The 13,626-nt window shown below is 43.7% G+C and overlaps 1 protein-coding gene across 2 annotated transcripts in view; it reads left to right on the forward strand.

Moving 5' to 3' along the window:
* The window catches only part of Ttc28 (tetratricopeptide repeat domain 28), a 400,070-nt gene that overhangs the window by 101,334 nt on the left and 285,110 nt on the right, over positions 1–13,626 (forward strand). Inside the window, exon 1 of one of the 2 annotated variants that reach the window (XM_027415917.2) lies at positions 2,492–3,274. The exons of the other annotated variant lie outside the window; for it this stretch is intronic. Coding sequence (XP_027271718.1) covers positions 3,248–3,274 — 27 coding nt within the window. The 5' untranslated portion in view covers positions 2,492–3,247. Of the gene's footprint in view, positions 1–2,491; positions 3,275–13,626 lie in introns of those variants that run through there. 2 annotated transcript variants of the gene reach the window in all.

A 13,626-nucleotide genomic window follows, 5' to 3' on the forward strand; every position in this document is an offset into this window, starting at 1 on the left:
AAACAAACAAACAAACAAACAAACAAAACAGCCAGTCATTCTAGATAGCTTTCTAGTGTGAGGAAGGAGCCAAGGAGGAAGGTTGACCCAGGTACAGGGCATCACAAGTGTGTTCATGGCATGTTCAGGGATCAATGAGAAGTCAGTGTTCCGGGACCCAGTAAGGGAGAAAGGGGAGAAGGAACTCAGAAAGGCAGGGGTGGGGGTAGGGGATCAGATCCTTAGAGGCATTTCAGCTGTGGTAGGCACCTTCGCTTCTGGCTTTGGGTTAGCTGCACGTCCCTGGATTTTTACTTCCAGTTCTTCTGTGATGATGTGTTCTCTAGCTAACTCCCACAACAGCTTTTGGCCACAGAGCCCCTTAATTATTAAAGGCGTGGTTGTCTCTCACCAGGCTCTGTCCTGACTTCTTGGTAACCTCCTTTAGCTTAGGGTTTTCCTTTATTACTTTCTGTCCTCTGCAATGTTTTGTACCTAGTTGGTACAAATGTTTCATGAGGCTCTGGCTTCTGGAGCCAGCAAGAAGAATTTGAAAGTGACATTTGGAAAGACGTGAGAGGACTTGGTGACAGATTAGATGTGAGAAATGATGTGGTGTGAGTTTGTGGTCCTGGGAACATAGTGATGTCACAGACAGAAACAGGATGGTTAGGAAGCGAGGCTGATTTTAGGTAGGTTAATATGGAATTTTCAGTTCTGGTAGGATATGTATACTAAGTTGCCAGAATAATTTAAGTATGTCACAGTACACTGAGAATGTTGGATTTCTTTGTGGCTGAAGTCATGATTTGGAACAGCCTCTTCCTTGTATTTGTAGCACCCAGGAATGGGGTTGACAATCAGGGCTTACACTTACGATGAGGAGTATGTTAGAGAACAGAGAAAGTCTTGAGTGGCTAAAGCCCTGAGTGAATGTGTGCTGTTGACACCGGCATAGCCTTGTCAAGGACCCCAGAGCCTCAGGCTCAGAGAGCTGACAAAGCCTTCTTGGGAGACTTAAGTGCAAGTGTTGCTGATATGTACAGAAAATGTCTACCATAGCTTTCTCCCCTGGATATTTAAGGCCTGAAAACTGTACTCATACAAAGATTGCTCCAACTGAGATTGCTAAACCTATCTCCCTGTTCATCAGAGTGCAATAACCCCCACCTCTGACTCTATAGTAAACCTAGGGGTGGTGAGGCTTCTCCATCTTAAAGCCAGTCCACCTGACTCCAGCTTTTCTGTCCAAGTGTCCACCTGTCTGTCTTTACTTCACTCCCTTACCACCCCATCAGGTCCCAATCCCTGAGGCTGTGCAAGGACATAGCAGCGTTATGTGGCACATAGCTGTGGTGCTCAGTGTGTAATGACATAGGCTCTGGAGTAAAGTCCTGTGGGTGTGAAGTCCAGCCCCCATACTCTATATGAGCATCTCAGTCGAGCAAGCAACTGTGAGTCTCAATGTCCTCCTATAGAAAATAGAATGAGAGAAATCTGTGTGGTCACTGAAGGGTGGCTGTAATTGTTTTTGGTGCTTTAATGACTTTATTTATAATCTGGGATAGTGACACACCTGCATCTGATTCCTGTATAAGTTAATTCTGCTAGTGTGTAGAGAATGTTAGGTGCATACTGCATCCATTAATGTTGTCTGCATCTGTTAGCAGGATAGTAACTTCTACTGTTGATTATATTAGCAGCTACTGAAGTAACCTTAAGGTGGACTAGGATTTGACAGGCATGTTAGATAAATGATAGTAGTATTACATAGTATTTTTATTCATAGATTAATCGCCACCCACAGTACACAGAAGATGAATAAAACTTAGTCTCTATAGTAATATTTTATAGTGATGAAATTAATACTATCCAAATATGGTGGTCTGTGCCCATGTGTCCAGCTAAGCTATTCAGGAGGGTGAAATGGAAGGAAGGCTTGAATTGACAAGTTCAAGACCAGCCTGGGTTAAATAGTGAGACTTTGAAAAAGCAAGTAATTTAGAGGAGCAAATAAAATTAATATTTAAGTTGCTAGGACAATTTTTTTTAGCTGTTATGTAAGTACTTTTTTAAAATTAGAATTTTTATGGACTTTTAAAAGATTCATTTTTATTTATTTTATTTCTGTTAAGTGTGGCTGCTTGTAAGAGTTTAGGTGCACAACCATGTGCCGGAGCCAGTGGAGGGCAGATCCCCTGGAACTGGCATGGCTGATGGTTGTGAACTAATTCCTGGTCTCTGGGAACAGGTCCTCAGTGAAGTTAGCTGAGGAGACATCCCTCCAGCTCCCTAGTAGCTGTTTGATTTGGATTTTTCTCCTTTTTGTTTCTCTATGTAGCTCACAGAAATCTAAGAATTCTAGAGAGGTTTCCTAGCCAGCCTGTGGATGCCCATGGAACTGTAGCTTTACTTTTTTTTTTTTTTTTTTTTTGCTGTATTGTAGATGTCGTGGCACTAAGACCCAGAAACCCTGTGCTCAGTGTGGCTGGAGCTGGGCTGTGCTCACACTGAAGGGAAGGAAGTCATTAGTGCAGACTGAGCTGTGGAGTTAGGTTCTTGCAGGATTTCCTTCCAGCCTTTCCCCACTAAGGTTCTTGGGAATTAAAAAAAAAAAAAAAATCTAAACACACAAACCAAGTTTTCCTATTTACTGTGCTGAGGGAAGGTAGGCATTTCGGAAGGGCAGATCCGATCCCAAGTTGTCTGAGAAGCAGAAAACTGCGCAAAGAAGCTCTGATTGCAGATCTTTGGAATTTTCTTTGCTAAATTTTACAAACGAGAAATACACCCAGAATTTTGGGAATTGCTCCAGGCTGCGTGTGAGGGTTTCATTGCTTGTCTAATCTTTTTCGAGAAGAGAATTCGCCAAAAGGGTCTTGGATGGCAGGAACCGGGCCGGGTTTCTGTGGCAGCTCGTGTCTTGGGTCTCGGCTCTGAGGGGTCTGCGGCTGATCTGAGAGCTCCTGTCGCTGGCTGCGGGGCCCTTTCGTAAGCTCGGGTTGGGGACCATGCCCCGCTCCGGCCCGGGTGAGCCGCTGGCTGCTGGGACTTCCTAGCCCCGTGGGAGAGTGTCGTGGCCGCGGCACTTCGCATTGAACCGAAGACGAAGACTGTCGGTCCTCTCCCGGGCTCTTCCCTCTCGCTGCGAACACGGGAAAGAACTAGGGGGTGCAAGGAGGCAGTATGACTTGCAGTCGCCACCGCCCTGCGTCTGCCCCTAGCCCCCAGCCCACATCTTGATGCGCCCCGGGTCGGCTGTACAAATATGATGAAATGGCAGCCCCGGAAGAAGGTGAGTGCGGCGGTGACGGGGCCGGCGCGGAGGGGAGGGCCTGAGGGACCCCCGAGGCCATCTGGGTCCGTGTGTCCACTGCCCGCCAAGTTTTTGCCTCTGGGCGCGCGCGGCCGGGCGGGGTGACAGCTGAGTCTCAGCCCCGCGTGCTGGGCCGGGGCCGCGCTGCGCCCGCCCCGTTAGGCCCGCAGGTGGGCGTCGGAGCGCCCCCTGCCCCGCGGGGATCGGCGTCCGGCCGCTGGCAGCCGCTTCCCCTGGGCCCCGCTGGGGGGCGGGCAGCCCCGGAGCGAACGCCGAGCAGCTCCCGGCATCGGACGGGCCTTGGGCGCCTAGGCTGCGGCGGGGAGGCTGCCCGGTTCGTCGGCCGCGTGGGCGAGTGCGGGCGAGCCGGCCATTGTGCACCGCGTGTGTGCATCGATCGTGGGCAAGGGGGAGGGGGTACTTTGCTTTTTGCAAGATTATTTCCTAATATGGCTCCTTTGTTGAGAACTGAAGAAAAAACATCCAGTGGTTCTATCAAAATAAATTGCTATTGGTCCCCGAAATAACGTTTCTAAATGTGGGACCCGTCCCTTCCTTGGGACACCGAGGGAGAAAGACAGCTTTCTTCAAGTTCTTGGCAGCTGTGTGTTTGGCCAGGGTTCCCCAATGCAAACTTGCCTGACTGCCACTGTTAGGTTAACCCAGCGGTTTACAGTATAGCGGGACTTTCCCTTCAATACATCATTTGGCCATGGTTTTTATTGACATTCTTCCGAAGGAAAACACAGCGAACTGAATGTGCTGTGCCCCTCCCCAGCCATGACCTGTCTCTGCTAGCAGCTGTCTGGTGTTTCACTCAACTAGCTAAACTGATTCTTTCTTTGTGCCATGATGTGTGATGTTGAGTTTGACATCAGAGCTGAAATAGAAATCATGTGTGAAATACAGAGAAGACACTGTGCGCTTGTTGGACTGCTGGGGAACCCAGCAAACCTTGCTTCATCATAGTCTGGTGAACGGAAAGGTTTTCTTCAGTATCTAATTGATTCGATTTTGTCCTGTGGCAGTTGTTTGTGCTTAGCCCAAAGCCAGAATCACTCATGTATTTGTTCTGTTCTCATCACGGGGCTTCATTCAGTGATATTGATTTAAGAGATTTGTGTCATCCCCCCATTGAAAGAGGAAAAACCCTCATATAATCAAGCCTTTTAAACAGATGCTGCATAGTCCTAGAATCTTGTATATTTGTATAATTTTTATGAGTAGTTTAAAGATATCTGCAAGCTGTACATTCACAAATGCCTGCTTTTTCTATTTTAACCAACGTGTAGTAACTCATATGGTTATGTCAGTGAAAACCCCTCCGGGTACTGGTATTGCTTGAACCACAGAAGTATTATTCTTGGCAGCCAGGTGGATTTCTGGACTCTGGAAGGCTCTTTTTCAAGCGTTAGGATTCACTGCAGTATTTACTCATCCTGTGACACTTAAATGGTTATACCAGAAGATTGTGTTTATTTTCTGTATTCATAATCACAAGTCATCATGCTATAATAAGGATGCAGATAGCAATCTGCAGAGTTCATAGAAGCTGAGCTGTCCGATTCTGTGTGATCACTTGCTGGTAGCTTGAGAGCAGTTCTACATTGAAAGTGAAAGCTACCTTGGGAAAGATGCTATTCAACCCCAGTAGGCACCACCAAGCCTTTAGCAGACTCAGTTTATTTTCTTAGTCATGCCAGAATACTCAGATTATCACACCATTGCCATGATTTCTGCCTGGGTCTGCCAACACATTTGTAGTTGTACAGTCACATCCCAAACTGATCCATCCATAAAGACTCTTCACACCCCAGAAAAAGAGTGGTACCACATTGGTGTATTCTGAATAGGATTAGGGAGAGCACCCACAAATGGGACCACAAGCAGCTTCTCACCTGGGCTTTGGGGCTATGGCTGGTTGGTGGCTTGGGGTCTCGGGGTCTTGTCAGTCACTACTAGTCTGGGCTTTTTTGAATTCTGGGTTTCTGAGTTCTCTGTAAGAGAGTGACTATAAATTCCAGATTTCTTTGTTTCTGACTGAACATGGAGCTGGGGTGCGTGATGAAAGGGGAGCTCTTTGCTCCTCTTTACACCGTTCATTTGGTTCAGGGTAAGGTTCATGAATGTGTCAACCTGTAATATCTTTTTCAGGTATGTTATCTTTCACAAAGGAACCTTTCAACATGATTTATCAGGTCCACACCATACCCCACCACACCACACCCCAAGCGGAGTCTTAGAGGGCCTTCCAGGCATAGTGGGCCCTCACCAAGAGTTAAACACTTTCCTAAAAGGAATATTCATAGTTGTATACTTATTAACTCCAGACTCATCATGTTTTATAAATTAAATATGGACAGATTTTTCTTTATCAATCATACTGCAAATAAGTGGGTTAAGTAAAAATGCAAGATTCTGAGTAATTGCCCTGGTTTCATGGTTGGGATGACATTTTCTGTCATTCAGGTAGCAGCTAGTGTTTTTAGGCACCTGCTGTATGCCAGGTGCTTCTGGCTGTCTGTGTGCATTTGTTTCATTCTAATCGAGTTCTAGTCTAGTTCCTTCTAATCTAGTAAACTGTAGCTGGGGGTTACAGCAGGACAGGATGAGAAAAGGATTGAGGCAGGCCTTATTTTCTTTAATACCATTGTGCTTAGGAATTTTGATGATCAGAGCCCTTTATCTGAGATAGATAAAACCAAGCAGGATGTTACTACAGACAGAGCTTTGCTCCCACTCCCAAGATGCTTCCCCCACCCCTCATCCCCTTCCCCCTTGAAGGAACACAGTGACTTTAGCTTACCTAGGAATTCTAAGAGCATTTATATTCCATGGCTTTGGAGGCTGGTTTCATTTTATAGGCTGGAATCTTTTTTCTTTCTCCCTGCATTTCTATCTCTTCAGGTATTTATCTAGCTTCTTTGTAGAGCTCTAGTTCCCTATGTTCAGGGGCCATATCTCTTTTGGTTTCAAGAATAATATAGTAGCTCAGTAAATGTTTATTTTGAGTAAAAGCAAATTACTACTTGGTACTATCACTTGTGTTTTTAGACCTGCTACTAAAGTTGATTCATAGATTTGACTCTACTGGGTTATTGACCAGCACCAGCATATTTTGTCATTGGCTTCTAATCTTTACAGACAACATCAGAAAGGGGGCAGCCACTCTCCATAAAATCTCCTTAGAACTCATGATTAAGGCAGACATGTTTAAAATGTGGTACCAGGTTCAGTAGCAGAACTTGCCCCAGTATCACGACCGTTTTGTTTCTGTAACCTAATTGGTCTTGTGGAATGCACTGTTCCCTGTATCATGAGGCACATTGTTTTTTGTCTTGTATTTGTAGAAGTGATAGTAATTAAAACTTCAGTCTCCTAGGAGCATGTTTGTTTACCACTGCCTTCTAAATCCAAGGATTAGCATTAGATAGCTGTGTGTCAATAGGATTCCAGCCTGAACGTCAGAAAGCCTCTGATTGGATGTTTTCGTTGCTTATCTAATGTTATTCTACTGTTCACACATAATAAAAGACTATTAATAGGAATGTGTCACATAGGCTACGTTAATTATGTAATTTGAGAATCTTATGATGTATTTATCTTGCTATACTTGTCATGTTAATAAAATATGAATCTGGCTTTACTTATCTGTTTTGTTTAAGCATATAGAGTAATGAGTTTCATTGTGACATTTCCATTCTTTGTGTTATACTTTGTTCTTACTCGCTCCCTCTATGGCCCTTCTCCCAGCACCCAGTTCTTAAATGGCTTCTCTGATGGAGCTCCATTGCGAAGCTGGTTTGAAGCTCACATGTAAGGATTGCCTCCTGTAGATATGCATCTTGCAACGACATCACTTTTGTGAAAGAATGTGTCTCAGATCTCTACTCTTTCTCTGTGATGAAGTATTCTGTCTCTGGATCATAACAGTCATTTCAAATTTTAATACAGCTGTACTTTAGTGTTTTAGTATTTATTACCTGGTTACTTATGAATTCTTTGCAGTTAATATGTCTGTGTTTCTCATCCTGGGACTCAGCTTGTTTAGTGGCATAGGATCATGTCAGCAGTCTTCTATAGATCAGTCTTCACAACATTCCTAGGTCCCTGAGCCAGTGGTTCCCTTGACTCACGTCCTTGGGAGTCATTTAATCTTTCACATTTGACTCCTCATTTTGGATCTATTTTAAATGCCATCCTAATGGTTCCCCCCCCTTTTTTTTTTGCATCTCTTCCCTCTAGGTTCTCCTTATTCATTTCAAGTATTTGTTGGAAGACATAAATACACTTATATTATTGATCTTGTTAAAGTCTAGCCCTGACTCCATGCTCTGGGAGAGGCACAGAGTGGGGTAAGCACATTCTGAGTTGGATAGGGTCATCATACTACAGAAGACATGATAGGATAGGATATGGTTTCTCACTTGCTCTCTCCCTTGCCCAGAGGCCAGAGGGGTTCTTTTTTTGGTTTTTCGAGACAGGGTTTCTCTGTATTGCTTTGGAGGCTGTCCTGGAACTCCATCTGTAGACCAGCTGGCCTCGAACTCAGAGATCTGCCTACCTCTGCCTCCCAAGTGCTGGTGTTAAAGGCGTTCGCCACCAACGCCTGGTGGCCAGAGGGGTTCTTAGTGGTGCCCATTCTTTGTTCACCCAGGTCATTTGTTCACCATTAGTGTATTAATATAATATTGTAGCTTTTACCTTAAAATTGCAATTTTGCAATTAGATTTATTAAAAAGGAACACCTGGAAACAGACAGCTGTAGTGTGAATTCTCTACTGATGAGGGAACCCTGAAGCTGAACAGTGGTGAGGATCCAGCTCTGCTCAGGTGCAGCTCTGTGGCCAGAGACTTCATTTTTAGGAGGTCTTGGCTTTGTTGATTCTTACAAGAATACTTGGCATGGAAAAGTCCTCGCTGGATTTTCACCTTAGCACAACTGTTAACCCGGCAGTCTAGCTGGACATTGGCACTAGTCACTTTCCTATGCCACAATACCTCCTTCCCCTCCTTCTCCTCCTGCCCCTCCTTCTCCTCTCATTCCTCTTCTTCTCCCTCTTCCCCCTCTTCCTCTTCTGTTTTTTGAGACAGAGTCTCATTTGCTGACCTGGACCTTACAGAAACTCATCTGCCCTGGCCTGCCGAGTGTCCTCATATTCTTACTAATCTTGATCTTGTCATTGGTTTTATCATGGAGCTTGCCTTTCCTTTGACAGTTCCTCCTTTGATTATAATCGTGTAAGCTACAGTCCTGGCTTAGGACTACAGCTGCCAGCCTGTGTGTCCATCTCCATGATTTCAGGGGCGTGGTCACTGAGGAAGAGCTGAATGAATGAATGCCTGAATGAATGATACTCTTATGGAATGACTAGTTACAAGATTATGTCTGTGCGTTTGTTGACCTTTTGAGATTGCCACATTGCATAGGTGAGAGTGACTCACCAAAAGGATAATCAGAATTTTCAGTGCACCCATTAAAAATATAGCCCCACTCACAGGATGGTGGCTTCATAACGTGCATCTAATAAGTGTCACTGAGACATGTACCTGTGGATGGATAGCCTTTCATGTGAACTCCCCCACAACTGAAAAAGGGAAAAGACATTGAAGCGACTAGTGACACATTTCACAGTGATCACAAGACATCAGTGCCATGATTGTGAACTACCACATTAAATCTTTATTCTCTTCACGCCTCAGTATGTTATTCATTTGTGTGGTGTATGTGCGTATGTGCTCACGTATCTGCAGGTGTGCACAAACGTGTACATAGGCATGTAGAGGCCAGAACTCACTATCAGCAGTCTTTCTCAATCACTGCTTGCCTTACATTTTAATGCTGTACTAGCATATATTAATTATTCATAACAGTGGGCTTCACTGTGACACCTGTAGGCCAGGTACATATTATATTTCAACTGTATCCCTCTTTGCCCTGTATCCTGACCTGCCCCCTCCCATCCCTGATAATCCCTTTCCTCTCCCCAACTAGATCCTCCTTTCCTTTCTTGTCTTCTTTTTGTGTGGGACTCAATGAGTTTCACCAGATTGTTTAAATTAACATGTAGGTGAGAGTCATGTCTCCACTCCTTAACAAGGTGTTGGCAGACCCACTCTTTCTACCTTTTTTGTGAGATAGTTTCTCTCACTGGCTTATTAGGATACGTGGAAACATCTCTGGGGTTTCTGATGTGCATGGAATCACTTAGCTTGGGATCTGAACTCTGTCTGGTTCTCATTCTTGGTGCTGGGAGGACTGTGTAACCCACTGTATTACATCCCCAACCCCAGTATCTTGGATTCTGTATATTTGGTTTGGATTGGTCATCTTTACAAGTTTCAGGAACTTTAGAGCACTTGGGGATAGTCTTACAGATTAGATGAGAAGTGAAGGATGGAAGAAATGAAGGATTCTGTGTCAGCACCTGTGCAGTCCAGGATGAGCCAGCAAACATGCCAGTGTGAGGGGCTGCAGAGTTTGATTGGCCCAGCTTGAAGAAAGGGCACTACCAGCTGCCTTCCTTTTGCTAGTCAGTCACTGCGATGACATGCTGTGGACAATACGGGAGGAGCAGGGAAAAACCTGGAGTCCTGGCTGGTTCTGTGGGCTCCAGCTCCCCCAGCAAATGTATGTGTTGCCAGTAACAGTGACTGCCTCAGCAGTAAGACTTTGCTTTCATTGATGTGCTGAAACCATGCAGTTTTATTGAAAATTCATAATTATTTCATTTAACCCACATGTTGAGGAGTCATATGACACTTCTGTCATGTACTTTCTTCACCCCCTTTTAAGGTTTTGGCAGCTAAGAATTTTCATATTCTCACTTGGCTAAGCACTTTAGCTTCATTCCCTTTTTGCCATATTTGTCCTTTAGATTATTCTGTTAGTGGTTTTTTTTTTTTGTAATTTTTAGCACTTTGTCCTTTTTGCACATAGTTTAAGAAAAATATAAAATGTATCCTTTAACATATGCCTTTTGTATAAGAAACAGCATTTATAGAAAAATACACGGACTAATTTATTTTATGTATATGGTGCTCTATCTGCATATACACCTGCAGGCCAGAAGAGGGCACTAGATCTCACTATAGATGGTTGTGAGCCAACCTGTGGTTGCTGGGAATTGAACTCAGGACCCCTGGAAGAGCAGCCAGTGCTTTCAACCGCTGAGCCATCTTTCCATTCCTTAGCATGTATCTGACTCTGTAAAACAGTGTCCAATTCACAAATGTGCCTGAGTGTTTAGCATCCCTGGTGATGTTTCTGACTTATATCATATGGGGTGAGACGTGTAGAAGTGCATATATTTGTAAGGCAGAGCTGAGGTGTGGGACAGCCAGCACCTGGAGGAAGAGCCCAGAGGAAGTGGGAGCCAGAGGCACTGTGGGAACCTACAGTGTCTGGAGACACTTGGTATACAGATTTGACTGAACCTAGAAAGGTGGTAGAGGGAGATGAGAGGGCCCAAAACCTCAAAGCAAGCTTGTTTGGTACCTGGATAACTTGATTATGTTCCCACGTTTTCTGCTTTGAATTTTACTCATTTTTATTTACTCATTTTACTTCCCCCCATTATTAAACAGATTATTTTCTCATACAGTGTAACCTGAATATAGTTTCCCCTCCCTCTACTTCTCCCAGTTCCTCCCCATCTCTTCTTCCATCCAGATCTACTCTCTTTCTGTCTCTGTTAGAAAAAAACAGGCTTCTAGGAGGTAACCAAACATGACAAAATACAGTAAGATTAAACAAAACTGTTTGTTGCATTGTAGTTTTTCATTGATAAATTATTGCTCATTCTACTTTGTCTAATGTTTTATGGAAACTAAAAACACATTGTTTTATTTTTTTTCTTGGTATTTCTAGTTAGTGCAAAAATCACAAGTTACATCATGACGTTTTCATAGACACTTGTCTTTGTTCAATGCTCTTAGTCACCTCTCCCTCCTACTGACTCTCCTTCTCCCTCAAACAGTTTCTCTTCTGCTTTCCTGGCATACACATGTTTAAATTTAGAGTCTTTAAATGAGAGAAAAGATTCAGCGTTTTGTCTTTTTCTCATCTGGTTTGTTTTCACTTAACACGATGATCTCTAGTTTTGTCCATTTTTCTGCAAACAAAATGAGCTGCTGCTTCTTTACTGGAGTGTAAGCATTTGTTGGTGGACATCTTGGTGGTTCCGTGTTCCAGACTGTTGGAAATTGTGCACAGTAAACATAGATATGTCAGCATCTGTGTGTCGTGTGCTGAGTCAGTGCTTTGGGATTATACCCAAGAGTGCTATATATGATCACATAGGAGTTATTTTTAAAGTCCTTCCTTCCTTCCTTCCTTCCTTCCTTCCTTCCTTCCTTCCTTCCTTCCTTCCTTCCTTCCTTCCTTCCTTCCTTCCCTCCCTCTCTCTCTCTCCCCTCCCTCCTTTCTTTCTTCTGTATATATATATATATATATGTTGTGTGTGTGTGTGTGTGTGTGTGTGAGAGAGAGAGAGAGAGAGAGAGAGAGAGAGAGAGAGAGAGGGAGAGGGAGAGAGGGAGAAAGAGAACAATGTGTGGGAGTTGACTTTCTTCTTTTTCTTTCATGATGTGGGGCCTGGAAACTGAACAAAAGCTGTCAGGCTTGGTAGCAAGTCCTTTTACCCAACTAGCTTTCTTTTTAGTTTTTAAAAAGGTGTTTGGGTGTGTTTCTTGCTTGTATGTCTATGTACTGCTTGCCTGGTATCTGCTTTGGAAACCAGAAGATGGTGTCAGATCTTAGAACTAGAGTTATTGACAGTTGCGAGCTACCATGGGGGATGGAAATAGAACCCTGGTCTTCTGAAAAGCAGCTGGTGCTCTGAAATGGTGAGCCATCTCTCCAGGCCCTGCTTTTAGTCATTTCGAGGAGTCTCTATGCTAATTTCCCCACAGGATGTACCAGCTCACATCCCTACCTTCAGTGTGTGAGGGTTCCTCTACCCACACCCTCACCAGCATTTTTAGTCACTGTTTTCTTAGTGATAGCCATTCTTCATGGGATGAGGTGGAATCTCAATGTAGCTTTCATTTGCCTTCATATTGGTTAAGGATACTGTACATATTTCCAAATACTTGGCTAGTTCTTTTGGGAACTTCCTGTTCAGTTAGGATTTGGTTCTTTTGGTGTTTAATTGTTTTTTGTTATTTGTAGGCTCCATGATTAGCAAAGATTTCCTCCTTCAGTGTGCTGCTCATTTCATAGTGTGGAACCCCATTGCCAGTTTTTGTAATTCCTTGCTAAGTTATTGGAGTCCTTCTCAAAAAGCCCTTGCCAATTCTGTATCCTGGAGTTTTTTCCTAGAAGTTTCAGACTTTTCACTAAGGTCTCTGATCTACTTTGACTTGAGTTTCATATGGGATGGCAGATTTGGATCTAGTTTGATTCATCAAATTTGGAAATCCAGCCCTCCCAGCACCATTTGTTGAAAAGGGTGTCTTTTCTCCAGCGTGCATCCTTTTTTTATCTTGATAAGCATTAGGTGGCTATAACTCGTGGGTTTGTTTCCATCCTGTCCTAATGGTCTCTGTGGCTCTCTTGTGCCAGTGTCATGCTGCCTTTGTTACTATGCTCTGTAGTGTAATTGGAGGTCAGGTTCGTGTTATCTGAAGTGTTGCTCTTTCTGCTTAGTATTGTTTTGGTTATTCTGGGTCTTTGTGCTGCCATATGAATTTTAGGACTGAAAAATACTTTAAATTTAAAAACAGACTGAATGATACTGACAGTCGTCACTGAATAAATGAGAACTTTTTCTATCATACCTACCCGAATTATGAGATCCTGGGTGCAACAATAAATTGTTAGCATGCTTTATTTTTTCCATGTTTCCATACCTGGAATGCATACCACACATCTACATTTTCAAGATGATCTTGGGTTTGGTATCTGAAAAGCTGCATTTGCACCCACATCCGTTGTGTATTGTGGGAGCTGAGTTTGTGGAGTACAGGGTGTCCCCATACATAAGATGGTACAGCACTGGGGCTGCAGCTCAGCCAGGCGAATGCTTGCTCAGTCTGCATGAAGCCCTGGGTTTGATTTCTAGCACACTGTCAACTTGTCATGGTGACACATACCTGGAATTCTAACCCTTTGAAAGTAGAGGAGGGTGGATCAGGACTTTAAGGTAACCCTGTACTCTATAGTGGTTTGAAAGCAGCTTGAGCTAAATGAGACCCCCTTCCCCATTCTCTCAAAAAGAAAAGTTATTGTTTTGGTTGAAGAGAATAAAGAAACGTATTAATGGTGTTAGAGACAGGATATTTTTGGACAGCCTTCTTCCTTCCTTCCTTCCTTCCTTCCTTCCTTCCTT

This window comes from Cricetulus griseus, chromosome 4, assembly GCF_003668045.3.
Source record: "Cricetulus griseus strain 17A/GY chromosome 4, alternate assembly CriGri-PICRH-1.0, whole genome shotgun sequence".
In the NCBI taxonomy this organism is placed as follows: Eukaryota; Metazoa; Chordata; class Mammalia; order Rodentia; family Cricetidae; genus Cricetulus; species Cricetulus griseus.